The sequence below is a fragment of the Bufo gargarizans genome, chromosome 1 (genome assembly GCF_014858855.1).
Source record: "Bufo gargarizans isolate SCDJY-AF-19 chromosome 1, ASM1485885v1, whole genome shotgun sequence".
In the NCBI taxonomy this organism is placed as follows: domain Eukaryota; kingdom Metazoa; phylum Chordata; class Amphibia; order Anura; family Bufonidae; genus Bufo; species Bufo gargarizans.
The window spans coordinates 701,856,387-701,871,384 of NC_058080.1; the positions used below are offsets into that span (position 1 = coordinate 701,856,387).

Genomic DNA, 14,998 nt, shown 5'->3' on the forward strand with positions numbered 1-14,998 from the left:
CTACTACAGATTCCTGGAACACAGTCCTCCTCTGACATAAGACATCAACCTTAGAGCGGTGGATTATTTCAGACCATGTGACCAAAACCGTATAATACCCACACCATATGAATCCATGGCGCGGTATGAGCGGCTCTATACTACGCTGCAGCGAGCGGGCAAATACAAGGAAATAAGTGAATCCTGCGCAGAAAGAGACTGGCGCAGAGCGCTGTGAAGACCTTACCCGCCTGGCACCGCGTCAGGCAAATTGAAGATTGCTTTTTCTTCACTTCAAATACAAGACATTCAGAAACTGAAAACCTCTCAACAGGGATGTATGCATAACAATATATCACAGCGCAGGATCTGCGGTGAGCGAGAGCGTGCGACACTGGCTGAATAAGGCTAATGAGTGCACAATGCCAGAAAAGGCTGTAGAGGCGACACCGCGGGAGGCTGTGGATACAAAGCGCACGGCTCAGAGACCTCCCTGCCTCCATACCGTATCACATGTATGTGCGCTACCGGATGCTGCAGGTTCCAAGACATCAGCCGATACAAACAGCTGAAAAGTGAACTACGTGGCGACTTGTAAGGCGATACGACCGCCGTGACAAATACACGCCTGATGGATATTTGATTGCGTCTTTTTCAACATTGGGTTTGATGCAAGTCACTTGTGACCATTTTTTTTTTTTACTGTCTAATGAGTATCGCCAATCCCATATTGCTCATGAGTCGGAGCCAAATTGCGCCCCATTTCTTGGTTGTGCAACCAAAGTCGCCGCGCAGCCCTATAGACTTAGTGTCATGGCGCTAGTAGTAGACTCGGCTTGGGATATTAGAGGGGCGATTCGCCTCCTGCAGCTTAGCAGAGCATTATAGGTAAAGCCAAATACAGTATCCAAGGGTCTGCTGAAAATTGAGACACCCCCTAGTGACACCCCGCCATCAGTCTGGCTCCTGGGACCCTCCAGGATCCGCTTATCGGCAGGGAAGTCTCATTCAGCCATATATTTCCCCTGAAGTGGCCCATCTGTTCACACAGCTGAGGGTTTGTGACAATGTACAAGGCTAGAGAATCCTTAACAAAAGGCTGGGGCTATGATGCTATTTTGGTTGCCGACATCAAAGATCTCCGCCTGAGTCACAAATAAAGGGGTTTTGTTCCAACACTGCTGAATCTTTTGCGATTTTTGGGTCACAATAACCTTATGGGTCGTGTTACGAACCCAATCGCTTCTTTACAGCGAGGCTGCAGGGCTGCTGCACATCAATCATGGACATGGCCAACATTACCATGTAGACCCAGCCTAAAGCTCTCTCCTGACAGCAAGCAGTGATCTCGACAATGGTGAGAACTGTATTAGAAAATTTAACCACGGGGAGGGGTTCAGCCTCAGGTAATGCTGAGAAGGAAAAAGGTTTCCCATCGTAAAAAATCCGCCACAGAACCTGCGGCTGACCCTTGGATTTCTGCTGCAGATCCGCACATGGATGGGTCCTGTTCCATGTAGTAGTCCACTGCACCATACGTAGACATAGATGACTTAAAGGGGTTGTCTCACTTTAGCAAATGGCATTTATCATGCGATCCAGCAGCGGTGGCCGTACTTGCACACTATAGGAAAACGCACTGACCTCTCTGGTGGCCGGGACAGTGGGAGTGCACATAGACACGCATGCGCAGCAGCTCCCATCCCGGCCACCTCTGCGCTGCAGCAGTGGCTGTAATCCCTGGAAACCAGCAGTGTATAATGTAAATGACTCAAGCCAGCAAAGGAGGCAATATGGACAATCACAATACATTAGTAAGTGCCTGGTATTAACTTCCTCTACATGATAAATGCCATTTGCTGAAGGGAGACAGCCCCTTTAACAATGGCAGACGGATTTTTTTTAAACATGGATGAAAATTCTGCAGTCAATGGAGTGCACTTTCCAGGCACAAATTTGGAAGCAGTGACATGGTCTTAAATGATGAGATATATTTGGGGAGGATTTTATTTATTTTATTTTTTGCACCGTCACGCATTAAACATTGTTAGGAGAAAAAAAACTGTGAAACAAGGTAATGGGGCGTCACCGCTACGTGTGAACAGTATGAACGGAAATGAATTAAATCTGATTGACTGGACCCAGGAGAGGAGGAGGGGGGGGGGGGGTGCATTTTTGCATTTTGGCTGCAAAGCATCATGGTCCCACATTTAAAGAGCAAAAAGATAGGGGACCCCTTCCCCCACCATTGCAGAAGAGTGCCTGCAGCCAGCCGCCCCTCACCAGCGAGCAGACACCGAGGCAAAGTTCTAGGACAGCAGCTCAGAGCCGCCGGATCCACGGGATAAGAGGATTAACAGTCTTTAAATGGAAGCAAAAAGGAAAGAACTGGTTTGATTCTTCTGAAAAGAATTGTTGCGGATTACAAAAAAAATCAGGAGAAAAAGGAAAATTACATAAGGCCCCAATAATCAGTCCCCCCATCCCCAATATCTGGCCACTCTTCATGGCAGGAATAATAATGACAGACTAGGTACTTACAGAAAAAAAAAAATTTTTATTTTTTTTTAATCTCTCATCCTGTTCCATCAGTTTGTTAACCCCGACCACATGGGTGTCAGAGGGAAGACCCCACACCAGACACCCCCATAACAGCCAAATTAGAAAGCCGCTCTGTAAGCCATGGCCGGTATGTAACAGCACAGCAAATGTCTGGCCACGAAATGTGGCCTGCCGGGAGCTGAGCACACACCCCATCGCCACGACGGGTGCAATGCTATACTTTCATTTACATCTCATCTGGGAAAGTTGGGTGACAACCCATATGGCTACCACAACACCCATCACCTAAGAAGGGATCAGAATGTGTAGGTCTACTCCCCCCCCCCCCCTTCACATGAATGAGCAAGTCAACACATGTAGATTTTAGGGTCTAAAATTCTGAAAGTGTCCAGACATTGCAGATGACATTAAAGGCGAAGGTGCCTTTAAAACGTGCTCCCGATTTTGCAGAAGAAGTCACGACCAGCTAGGCATTTACTCTGCAGTGACCACTGCAGGCAAAATGTAGTATTACACATAAAGCAGATCAATGAGTCCTCCAGGGTGTGCTGGCTCATAAAAGGGGGGGCCCCAGATGGGAACCGCCCCCCCCATATGGACAAGGGTTGTCTTTGTGACACAACCCCTCCTGGAGTTGCTGTCAACAGTAGTGCGAACAGGGTCTTAGAAAATGATGGCATGGGGCCGGATCGGTGAGGGTGGTCCCTGCAGTCCCCACCAATAGAGAGATAGCCCATCCTCACTTCATATGATGGGAAACCCCATGTAACATGACCCCCTGCAACTTTCTAATATACTTTATAGTTAAATTCCTCTACTTGCTGTCAATGAATGGAGCCTGCAAACCAATACAAACCTAATCATTCGGCTGAGTCTGGACTCTCGCTACAATGTGTCAGCACAGGACGGGAGACAGGGATGGTACCGATCAGGAGTTTAGTTTACAGGACAGAGCAGAGTACACCGATAGAGAAGGACAGGCTGTCAAAATGGTGACAAGAATGTTTCCGTTCACTGACAGCAATCATAAATCAGCAGTACTGAATTTAAACACAAAGTACAGCAATTTTCTAAGTGTTTAACCTTGACTGGAATGTAATGGGTTAACGCGTCAATGAAGGACCATAGAAAGTGGTGACTAAGATCTTCCAGGGAGCAGAGCCAGAACTCTTAAGATCCAGAGCTTTACATTGTCAGAGACATAAGAGGAAGTCATAATACAGCAGCGGGCGCGGCGGAGAAACATGCGGCCCCCGCTCCTCTTCACGTGGCCCTTTTATCTACGCAGGTGGTGGATGCACACAGATCTAATAGACAGAACATAAAACACATCAGCGTCTGCCGCTGCTTTGACCTATAAAATGGAGGACTTCATGATGGTTTCTTTCACTTCTCATTTCCCTGTTCTTGGCCAGTAAAGCACTGATGACACCGACGGTCCAGTCTTGCTCCTTCCAGCACCAAGCCTGTAAATTCCCAGACAGGGTCATGTGCACCGCTGCAGCCAATCAGTGGTTTCAGGGGTTACATGTCCCAGGCAGCACATGACTCAACAAGGATGTGCCGCTTGCGGAAACTTAACCGCTGAGGCCATTGATTGGCTGCAGTGGCACACGTAACCCTGTCTGGATGTGTAGAGGCCAGAAGGAGCCAGACCCTTGGCATTGGAACAGAGTGACGGGGAGCAATGAGTGACTGCTTTACTTTAGGATACCCCAGGATCAGCTCTACTAGCCAAATTATAAATGGTTATAAAAGCAGGAATAAGCCTTTAAAAAGCAGAGACTTGAGAACTAAAGCCGCTCCTGCACAAGAGTAAAGCCAGCCTAAAAAAAGACTATTTCAGCCAACTGAGCCGATCATAGTCTCAAAAACCAGCACAAACTGACGGCAGAAAATGGGATTGCAACCGAAGAGTGTAAAAATATACAGGGGGATACATTGTAGCCGCGCAGTGTGAAATATACAGGGGGATACATTGTAGCTGCGCAGTCTAAAATATGCAGGCAGATACATTGTAGCCACGCTGATACTTTGTAGCAAAACTATGAGAACAGGGAGAGATTTGTGCCAATGTACTGAGCATTGGATACCACTGTAGAAAACCCCGGCCAGGAGAGACGTTAGATTTGTCTTAGTTTTCAGCTTCCGGAGAAAATCATGCTCATTCAATGACCACAAGAAGAGAGATCAAAAACGGGGAAGGATTGAAAAAGTTTAATAGAAAGTTGAAGAACCTATTAGACATCATAAAAAGGAAAACTTTCGATAACTTTACTGCTCGACAATTCACTCTGTTAGGACAGAACGAGGCTCCGTTCACACCGCCATCCTGCGGTATTCATGTTGTCATATAGAAGAGAACCTTAATGGACCCCATTATAAAGACTGACTGTCCAACGGATCAAAACGCCACCTGGTGGACAATCGCGGCCCCTTACTCCAACGTAAAAATGTTACATGTCCTTTTTTAAACATTTTTACACCACCCTCGAAAACCGGGGAGAGGCCATCACACCCCGGCAAATTCAATGACAACCGAAATCAGTCAGGCGATGGAGTGCATGGACTGGCGGAGCGTAAAACCACGTGTTTTCTGTCCCATATCAAAGTCACAACGCCAGTGTGAATATAGCCATAAACTGCCCACACATAATATAAAAGTTTGCCAAATGGCTGATTTTGGCTCACTACAGTCTATAGGAGCCGCCGCAGACTACTGACTACTGCCAGGGGCATTGGCTGACGAGGAAAACACTGGTCACGGTCAGCCATCACTACACGTATATGGCATGACTGGCGAAACGCCACTGATCATCCTCTGCTTTGCACAAGTCTCAGGAAAGCACTTTGTTTTAAAACGTACTCCCTGATCGGTCAGTTCAGTCCATCAATGTCCAATCACTGGGGCTGCGATCGCACAAATTACACTTTTTTTTTGGTGGGGGCTACAGCATTTTACCAAGCGCTGCAGCCAATTCATTCTTGGCAGTTGGACCCCCATGGCCATTTTATAGCATGCTTTATTAGATATTGGATTATTACAGCCACCCCCCTCCACTCCTCCGACAGGCAGAGCGTACATTACATCTCGCCATCAGGTGGAGACGCTGCTGCGTAAAACATTTTAACAGCTTACATTACAAGATACGCGGAAAAACTGTCATTACCGAGCCGCTATATCCTGAGCCAGAAATAGGAAGATGCAGAGGACGGGTGTCTGAATCCTCACTCGCGCGGACGATGTGCACAGCATCCACAGATAAATCACTGGGGGAGGGGGTAAATCCTTCCATTCACATCTGCCTGACATCCTGTCATGGATTTCAAGGCACACTAAGCCTACAGTGGAAGACGTGTAGGCTAGCTTGCGTTTATCCCGGGGCCCATGTAAAATCCAGGGTTTCTCGAATAGAATTATTCAATATTAGGCGCTTCTTTGCTCTGGGGGCAAAGAATAGCTTCTCAGAGACCAGACGTAAAGCAGAATTTTCCAGTTTTCCCAATAATGGTGCAATCGCTCAGGTCACGGATGAGGCAATAGAAAGTCTATAGCTTTCCCTTTATTGGTATCAGTGAAAGAATAAATCAGTCAGTGGAAACAGTCCAGGACCATGAAAACTTTCCTAGGTGCTGCCTGCAAAAATCTAAGACCTTGGCTCCCAGGAACACGACTGGATGCGTTTTGTGGTCTGCAAATTGCGAATCCGCAAAACACAGAAACCAGCCATGTGCGTTCCACATTTTGCAGACCACACATGGCCGGCCCTATGATACAAATGCCTATTCTTGTCCGCAATCATGGACAAGGATAGGAAATGCTCCATTCTTTTTTGCGAGGCCGCAGAACGGAACTACAGATAAGGACAGCACACTGTGTGCTGTCCTCATCTTTTGCGGCCCCATTGAAATGAATGGGTTGTTTCACAAATTTGGAGAACGGATGCGGATCCAAAAATAACGGTCGTCTGAATGCACCCCAATTTGTACAGAGTTTGCCACAGGTTTCAGCCTCTGTATTGCAAAAGGTGAAATCTGCAGCACAAACTGCCATGCGGTGGATTTTGTGCAGCGCGGGGATGACATTTTATAATATCTCAACCACTTTGCCGCCACCAGAAAGGCCTCATGCATGCGGTCGTTGACGTTTTTTGCTGTACGCAAATTGCAGATCCAAAAAACACGAATAACGGCCGTATATGTTCCGCATTTTGTGGAAGGGAACACCTTGCCTTATGTAGAACCGTCCTATCCTTGTACGTAAAACGGACAAGAATAGGACATATTCAATTTTTTTGCGGGGCCATGGAGCGGACACACACACACATGTGCTGACCGCATGTTTTGCAGCCCCACTTAAGTGAATGGGTCCGCATCCGACCTGCAAAAAAATATGCGGACCAGATGCGGCCCAAAAGTACGTTCATATGCATGAACCCTAAATGACGCAGATTTTCTGCACGGAAATCTATTCTGGAATGAGGCAGCATTTCCTCCCCTTGTGGACCTACCCCAAATTCATCCAGCAATGTCCATGAAAACTCCAAAATAGCAGCTCTTGGAGGGTGTTCATGGCATGCAGTCGTTAGTACCTACCAAAAGTAGTCCAAGGAAAGACCATTAGAGAACCAGTGACTAAATCATGGGCGCCTACAATTCCATCATACAAAAGAGCTACTGCAGAGCAAATTGCTGCTAAATGTTCCTGCAGGACGCACAGGACGTCGGTCGGAGTGCCCATGCCGACGCCTGTCCTCTGCCAAAAGCGCCACTGAGCATCAAAACTGGAGCAATGGACGAAGGCGGCCTGGTCTGATAAATTTTTTTGGACAGCTGGGTACCTGGCAAATAGGTGGCACCAGGACGTACCATGGGAAGACGATAGGCCATCAGCGTGATGCTCTGGGCAACGCTCTGCTGGAAAATCTCAGGTCTTGGCATCATGTGGATGAGACACATACCACCTTAACATTACAATGTCAAGTACCCACCCTTCATGGCAGTGCCCTCTTTCAGTAAGATGATGCAATGGTCACACTGCAAAAACTATCCAGGAATGGATGGAGGAACAGGACAAAGGTCAAGGTGATGACTTGGTTCCAAATTCCCCAGATCTCAATCCGATCGTCATCTTCGGGATGTGCTGGAAATAGAAGTCTCATCCACGGAGGCCGCATGTCACAACTTCCAGGACCTGCTGCTCATATCACAGGACACCCATGCCTTCTACACATACACACAGACATTTTATTCTATATATTTTTCATGTGATCCCAGCAGATGCATCGCCATAATCTCATTGCTCCCCTCAGGCCATCGATATAAAGGGATCTCAGCTCTCTGTACCGCTCAGGGTACTGGGGGGCTCTGCATTTCCATCATCGGACTAGTGGGAACTGGACTAGTGGGCATTAACCGTCCATACACCGGGCAGTAGGTACCAGGCGGCAGCTCCACATTGTCAGGAGAGAAAGCGTGACTCCACCGACATTCCCTAGGTGTAAGTGACCTCTCCGCCTGGACTCCAATGAATAATGTCAGCCAGGAAATCCGAGCAGACAGTGCAAAAAAAAAAACACCAAAAAAGCAATGTCAACCACCAGGAAACGCAACATCCCAGCTCCCCCGACACCATGTGCCAGTAACATACAGACACACAAGGGATGCTAAATGGGAAACTACATACAGGAGAATTTCAATAATCCAGCATTACCAGGACCAAAAAATAAATAAAATTAAAAAATTAAAAAAAGTCTGCTTTCGTCCAAAAACAGCACCATCCTGCCCACGGGTTGTGTGTGATATTACAGCTCATTCACTTGAATGGAGCTGAGCGACAACACCCGTTCCGGTTTACTGGTGCTGGACTGAAGGAATTTTTTGCAACACATATACACGTGCGCAAATTTGGGTAAGTTCATACAGAGGATTTTGTCACGGACGCATCCCACGGAAAAAAGCGCTGCGGTTTCTGCCGTGGGTTACAGGCGGACCCACTGGAGCTTTAGGTCCGATGAATGATGCTAAACCATTAGCAGGCTCCTGCTGCGGCTTTGCGAGGGGCAAAAACCCTCGGTCGCATGAACTGCAGCCTGACCTCCCACTGACAAAGGGAGCCGATTTCAGCGCAGATTTGCGCGTCCCAATTCCGCAGCCACATTATAAACACTGAGGGCCACAGCCCTGGCAGAGAGGATTTCCAAATTTTGGGGCACGGTTCTGCCATAGATCACATTGCTAGACTATCCCTTGTTACAGAGGGTTTTATGTTAATCATCATACAATTAAAAGGTCGGCAACTTTCAAATAAACTTGGTCTCTCTGTTCATCTCCATTTTCAACATCTCTGCTTGCTGTCACCAAACGTGAATATCTTTGTTTACATCTAAAGGCTGAACACCTATATGAATTGAATACATCTTGCAGCTGAGGGGTTATTACAATCAAATCTAGTCCAAGTTAGGGCTCATGCGCACAACCGTGATCAGCCGTCAGTGTGTCGGTCCATTCTCCAGGGCCGACCGCGGCATCCCTGACCCGAACTGACTGTATCATAGTAATTTAATCACACAGACAGTTTATAGCTGAGCCATCAGTTACACACTGACTATTCAAAATTAGTCTACTTTCACACACGCGTTTTGGCTTTCCGTTTGTCAGATCCGTTCAGGGCTCTCACCAGCGTCCAAAACGGATCACTTTTGCCCTAATGCATTCTGAATGGAAAAGGATCCGCTCAGAATGCCTCAGTTTGTCTCCGTTCCGCTTTGGAGGCGGACACCAAAAAGCTGCCTGTAGTGTTGTGGTGTCCGTCAGATAAAACTGAGACAAACGGATCCGTCCTGGCACACAATGTAAGTCAATGGGGACGGATCCATTTTCTGTGACACAATCTGACACAATAGAAAACGGATCCGTCTCCTATTGACTTTTAATGGTGTTCAAGACAGATCTGGCTATGTTACAGATAATACAAACGAATCCGTTCTGAACGGATGCAGGCGGTTGTATTATCTGAACGGATCTGTCTGTGCAGATCCATGATGGATCCGCACCAAACGCGAGTGTGAAAGTAGCCTTACTATGACACCGTCAGTGCAGGTCATGGACGCCGCGGTCAGCATGGGAGATGCGGCAGACACACAGACTGTGTTTCCCGTGCCGATCATTGCCACGTGCGTGAGCCCTTAGGCCTCATGAATACGACCGTTCCCTTTTTTCCGATCCACAAATTGCGGATCTGCAAAACACAGAAGCCGCCCCTGTGCCTTCCGCAATTTGAGGAACGGAATGGGCGGCCCATTGTAGAAATGCTTATTCCTGTCCGCAAAACGGACAAGAATAGGACATGTTATATTTTTATTGCTGGGCCTCGGAACGGAGCAACGGATGCGGACAGCACACGGAGTGCTGTCCGCATCTTTTGCGGCCCCATTGTAGTGAATGGGTTCGCACCCGAGCCGCAAAAACAACGGTCGTGTGCATGAGGCCTTACACAACAATGTCACAAATGTCTCTAATGTTCACATCCTTTGCAACAATGTATCAGTTAAAAAGTGATTGCCATAGTGAGACTATGGAACTCTCTGCCTGAGGAGGTGGTGATGGTGAGTACAATAAAGGAATTCAAGAGGGGCCTGGATGTATTTCTGGAGCGTAATAATATTACAGGCTATAGCAACAAGGGAGTTATTCTGAGTGCCTGATTGGACTTTATGATTCCTGAGGGTCCATCCCCTGCAGACCGCCACCAATCCTAAAACTGAAGTGGTCATAAGGCTGGGTCCCCTGTATGCTTGCCATCCAGCTGTGCAGGGAACTGAAGCATGACCCGCATTCACTGTACATTTGAATGAGGAAAACAGCGCTGCACCAGCACAGGAGCCCCTTCATTCAGCAAATCAGTGGAGGATCAGAAGCCGGACCCCCAATGATCACTTTATACGTTGGTTAGGGTACTTTCACACTTGCATTGTGAAGATCAGCAAGTTCCGTTGCCAGAACTGCCTGCCGGATCTGGAAATCCGTGAGCATCTGTCAGCAGTTTTGTGCCTATGAACGTGGCTGACCTGTTCGATGTGCGCTTGGCAGCTGAAGGCAACTGTGTTGGTCCCATGTACATATGTGCCCGCATTGCTGAGAAAATGAAGTTGTAATATATGCAAATGAGCCTCTAGGAGCAATGGGGGCGTTACCGTTACACCTAGAGTCTCAGCTCTCTCTGCAAATTCCACACCCTCTGCACTTTGATTAATAGGGCCAGGTGTAATCACATTTACACTGCCTGGTCCCATCAAAGTGCAGGAGGCGCAGCAGTTGCAGAGAGAGCAGAGCCTCTAGGTGTAACAGAAACGCCCCCGTTGCTCCTAGAGGCTCATTTGCATATATTACAACTTCATTTTCTCAGTAATACAGACACATGTGAACATGGGACCAACACAGATGTCTTCAGCTGCCAAGTGCACATGTAACAGGTCAGCCAGTGTCATAGGGGCAAATATATCAGCCTGCATATTAGAATACACTTGTAACAAACCCTCAGCTGTAAGAAGTATTATATCTGTAAACGGGATGTAAACAAGAATGCATCTATATAGTGACTGCAAACAGAAATCCTGAAAGCAACAACATATATGCTTAGTACTGCTGGTTTATCATAGAAAGATTTCACGGAGGGTCATTAGGATACATTGGGAGAACAGATGGGGTTATTTCCTCCTATAGACAGATGATAAATTTGGCACAAGGCTTTGGAAACATGTTTAAGCCAATTATAAAGTGAGCTGTGACAGAGCAGCAGAGCGTCGCAATGTGACAGAATTTTTGCCCCCCGTAATTACAGCGTGCGAGTCAACGGTATGTCACCCCACCCGGCTTTCACAGGACGAGACACCTGGGTGAGATCACTGCCATCTCAGAACGACACAAGTCACTGAGGAACTCAACACGAGCCGTGTAATCCGGGTATTTACCCAGTAAACATCCCACAAACCACTGGCTGCACCCACAAAATCCACACTGACATTAATGAGACGCCATGTGGTCAATCACAGGGACAACCCCGGAAAGCTGAAAATCTGACTGGAAACCACAAGGAGAATACAGGGAGTTAAAGGGAAGTCAGCCCTTGAGGTGGGGGGGCACGTGCACTTACCTCGGACACACAGGAGAGACATGGTCTCCGTCGGTGGGGATCACTCAGGGGAACATGAGGCGAGCAGGGTCATCTGCAGAAAGATTAATCTGTATTAATAGCCGGGAATTACTGATGCCACCGGGGCACAGAAGTGCAGGAGAGCCGACCAGGCCGCCAGGGGAACAACATGACGGACTCGGGGGCAGCCAGCAAACAAGGGAGAGTAACAGTAGATTATATACAGAGGAGGTGGGGATATAACAGTAGATTACATACAGAAGAGGTGGGGATATAACAGTAGATTACATACAGAAGAGGTGGGGATATAACAGTAGATTACATACAGAAGAGGTGGGGATATAACAGTAGATTACATACAGAAGAGGTGGGGATATAACAGTAGATTACATACAGAAGAGGTGGGGATATAACAGTAGATTACATACAGAGGAGGTGGGGATATAACAGTAGATTACATACAGAGGAGGTGGGATATAACAGTAGATTACATACAGAAGAGGTGGGGATATAACAGTAGATTACATACAGAAGAGGTGGGTATATAACAGTAGATTACATACAGAAGAGGTGGGTATATAACAGTAGATTACATACAGAGGAGGTGGGTATATAACAGTAGATTACATACAGAAGAGGTGGGGATATAACAGTAGATTACATACAGAAGAGGTGGGGATATAACAGTAGATTACATACAGAAGAGGTGGGGATATAACAGTAGATTACATACAGAAGAGGTGGGGATATAACAGTAGATTACCATACAGACGGAGGTGGGGATATAACAGTAGATTACATACAGAGGAGGTGGGTATATAACAGTAGATTACATACAGAGGAGGTGGGGATATAACAGTAGATTATATACAGAGGAGGTGGGGATATAACAGTAGATTATATACAGAGGAGGTGGGGATATAACAGTAGATTATATACAGAGGAGGTGGGGATATAACAGTAGATTATATACAGAGGAGGTGGGGATATAACAGTAGATTACATACAGAGGAGGTGGGATATAACAGTAGATTACATACAGAAGAGGTGGGGATATAACAGTAGATTATATACAGAAGAGGTGGGGATATAACAGTAGATTACATACAGAAGAGGTGGGGATATAACAGTAGATTACATACAGAAGAGGTGGGGATATAACAGTAGATTATATACAGAGGAGGTGGGGATATAACAGTAGATTATATACAGAGGAGGTGGGGATATAACAGTAGATTATATACAGAGGAGGTGGGGATATAACAGTAGATTATATACAGAAGAGGTGGGGATATAACAGTAGATTATATACAGAAGAGGTGGGGATATAACAGTAGATTACATACAGAAGAGGTGGGATATAACAGTAGATTACATACAGAGGAGGTGGGATATAACAGTATATACAGAGGAGGGGGGATATAACAGCAGATTATATACAGAGGAGGTGGGATATAACAGTATATACAGAGGAGGGGGGATATAACAGTATATACAGAGGAGGGGGAATATAACAGTACATTATATACAGAGGAGGGGGATATAACAGTAGATTATATACAGAGGAGGGGGATATAACAGTACATTATATACAGAGGAGGGGGATATAACAGTACATTATATACAGAGGAGGGGGATATAACAGTATATACAGAGGAGGGTGGATATAACAGTATATACAGAGGAGGGGGGATATAACAGTATATACAGAGGAGGGGGAATATAACAGTACATTATATACAGAGGAGGGGGGATATAACAGTAGATTATATACAGAGGAGGGGGATATAACAGTAGATTATATACAGAGGAGGGGGATATAACAGTAGATTATATACAGAGGAGGGGGATATAACAGTATATACAGAGGAGGTGGGATATAACAGTATATACAGAGGAGGGGGGATATAACAGTAGATTATATACAGAGGAGGGGGATATAACAGTAGATTATATACAGAGGAGGGGGATATAACAGTATATACAGAGGAGGTGGGATATAACAGTATATACAGAGGAGGGGGGATATAACAGTAGATTATGTACAGAGGATGGGGATATAACAGTAGATTATATACAGAGGAGGGGGATATATTCCTGTATTTATTTACACAGGGCGCAGGGAGAGCCCGGCAGCCAGCAGGAGTTATAATGAGGGGACCGGCAGGGATGGAGGAGGCAGAGAATGAAGCGACAGAAGTGCACTGAGGAGACAAGCAGCCGCCGCTGCCACCGGGGACAAGTCAGTGAAGTTATGAAAGACCGGAGCCGGATGCCCGGGAGTCGCCGCTCACCTCCTCTCTGCTCGCGGGTCCCGGCCGCTGTCACTCGGCGGACAATCCCTGACAGCAGGTGCTCTGCAGGCGGACACTACAGTCTGTGTGAGTGGAAAAGATCCCGACTCCAGCTCCTCCTACCCCAGTGCCCACAGCGCACACCCCTCTCCTCCCTGCATGGTTCAGCTCACCTACTGCAGCCCTAGGAGATGGTCCGATCCATCCCACAGTCACACAGGGGGGGACAAAGGCAGTCGAATGACACGGCACAGGTGACAGGGATGATTGACGTGGAGCTGGTGTGTCATCCAATAGCGGTTAAGAGGCGTGGCTTTTCGACGGGTGGGCGGGGCTTTTTGTCTCTAATGTTGTTCAAGGCGGTATATTGTTGGACTAGTCACTGCCGTGTGCGTGCGCGGAGCGGAGCACACCTGTCTACGGCGCAACCTTACGCAGGTAGTGATACGCGCACCTGAGGAACTATTTTGTAGAAGTGCATGTGTGTGATACTGCCTGCTGAGCAGATGTATCTAAGCCTGACCAGTGTGACACTGTCTGTGGGCTCATGTATCTAAGTCTATGATGTGTGGTACCCTGCAGAGCCAGTGTATCTGAGCCTCTTACCTGGTCTGCTGCATTTCTTGCTACAGTTAAGCCTTGGCCACAGCAACTTGTGGGTCACTAGGGGACTGTTCACATTCATTACTTGTGAGGTGGTGCTGCCATAGTTGCTGTGGACCCCTAGCCCTATGTGCTAAAACTTGTTTCATGTTTGACAAAGTGTGACCCTAGGCAAAATTAAGAGCGGGGCCCCAAATGCTAAAATGTAAAGTCACTGTGTAGGACCTTAAAGGGGTGGCCCACAAACAACGTCTGTCACCTAGCTACAGGATTGGTAAGATCACCGGGGGGTCTGACCACTGTGACCGCCAGCGATCACGAGAACTATGGTCCCATTTGGGGATGGAGCGGTAGTGCACATGTGTGACCACCGCTCCATGTACTGTTTACAGTGGTCGCATATACG

At 47.1% G+C, this 14,998-nt stretch overlaps 1 protein-coding gene across 2 annotated transcripts in view; it reads right to left on the minus strand.

Moving 5' to 3' along the window:
- The window catches only part of UNC13B (unc-13 homolog B), a 339,965-nt gene extending 325,876 nt beyond the window's left edge, over nt 1-14,089 (minus strand). For both annotated transcript variants that reach the window (XM_044276260.1, XM_044276259.1), the window contains exons 1-2: nt 13,990-14,089; nt 11,696-11,768 (exon numbers count right to left, since the gene is read on the minus strand). In XM_044276260.1, the coding sequence (XP_044132195.1) occupies nt 11,696-11,717 (22 nt within the window). In that variant the 5' untranslated portion in view covers nt 11,718-11,768; nt 13,990-14,089. The remainder of the gene's footprint in view (nt 1-11,695; nt 11,769-13,989) is intronic.
- Between the last annotated feature and the right edge of the window lie 909 nt (nt 14,090-14,998).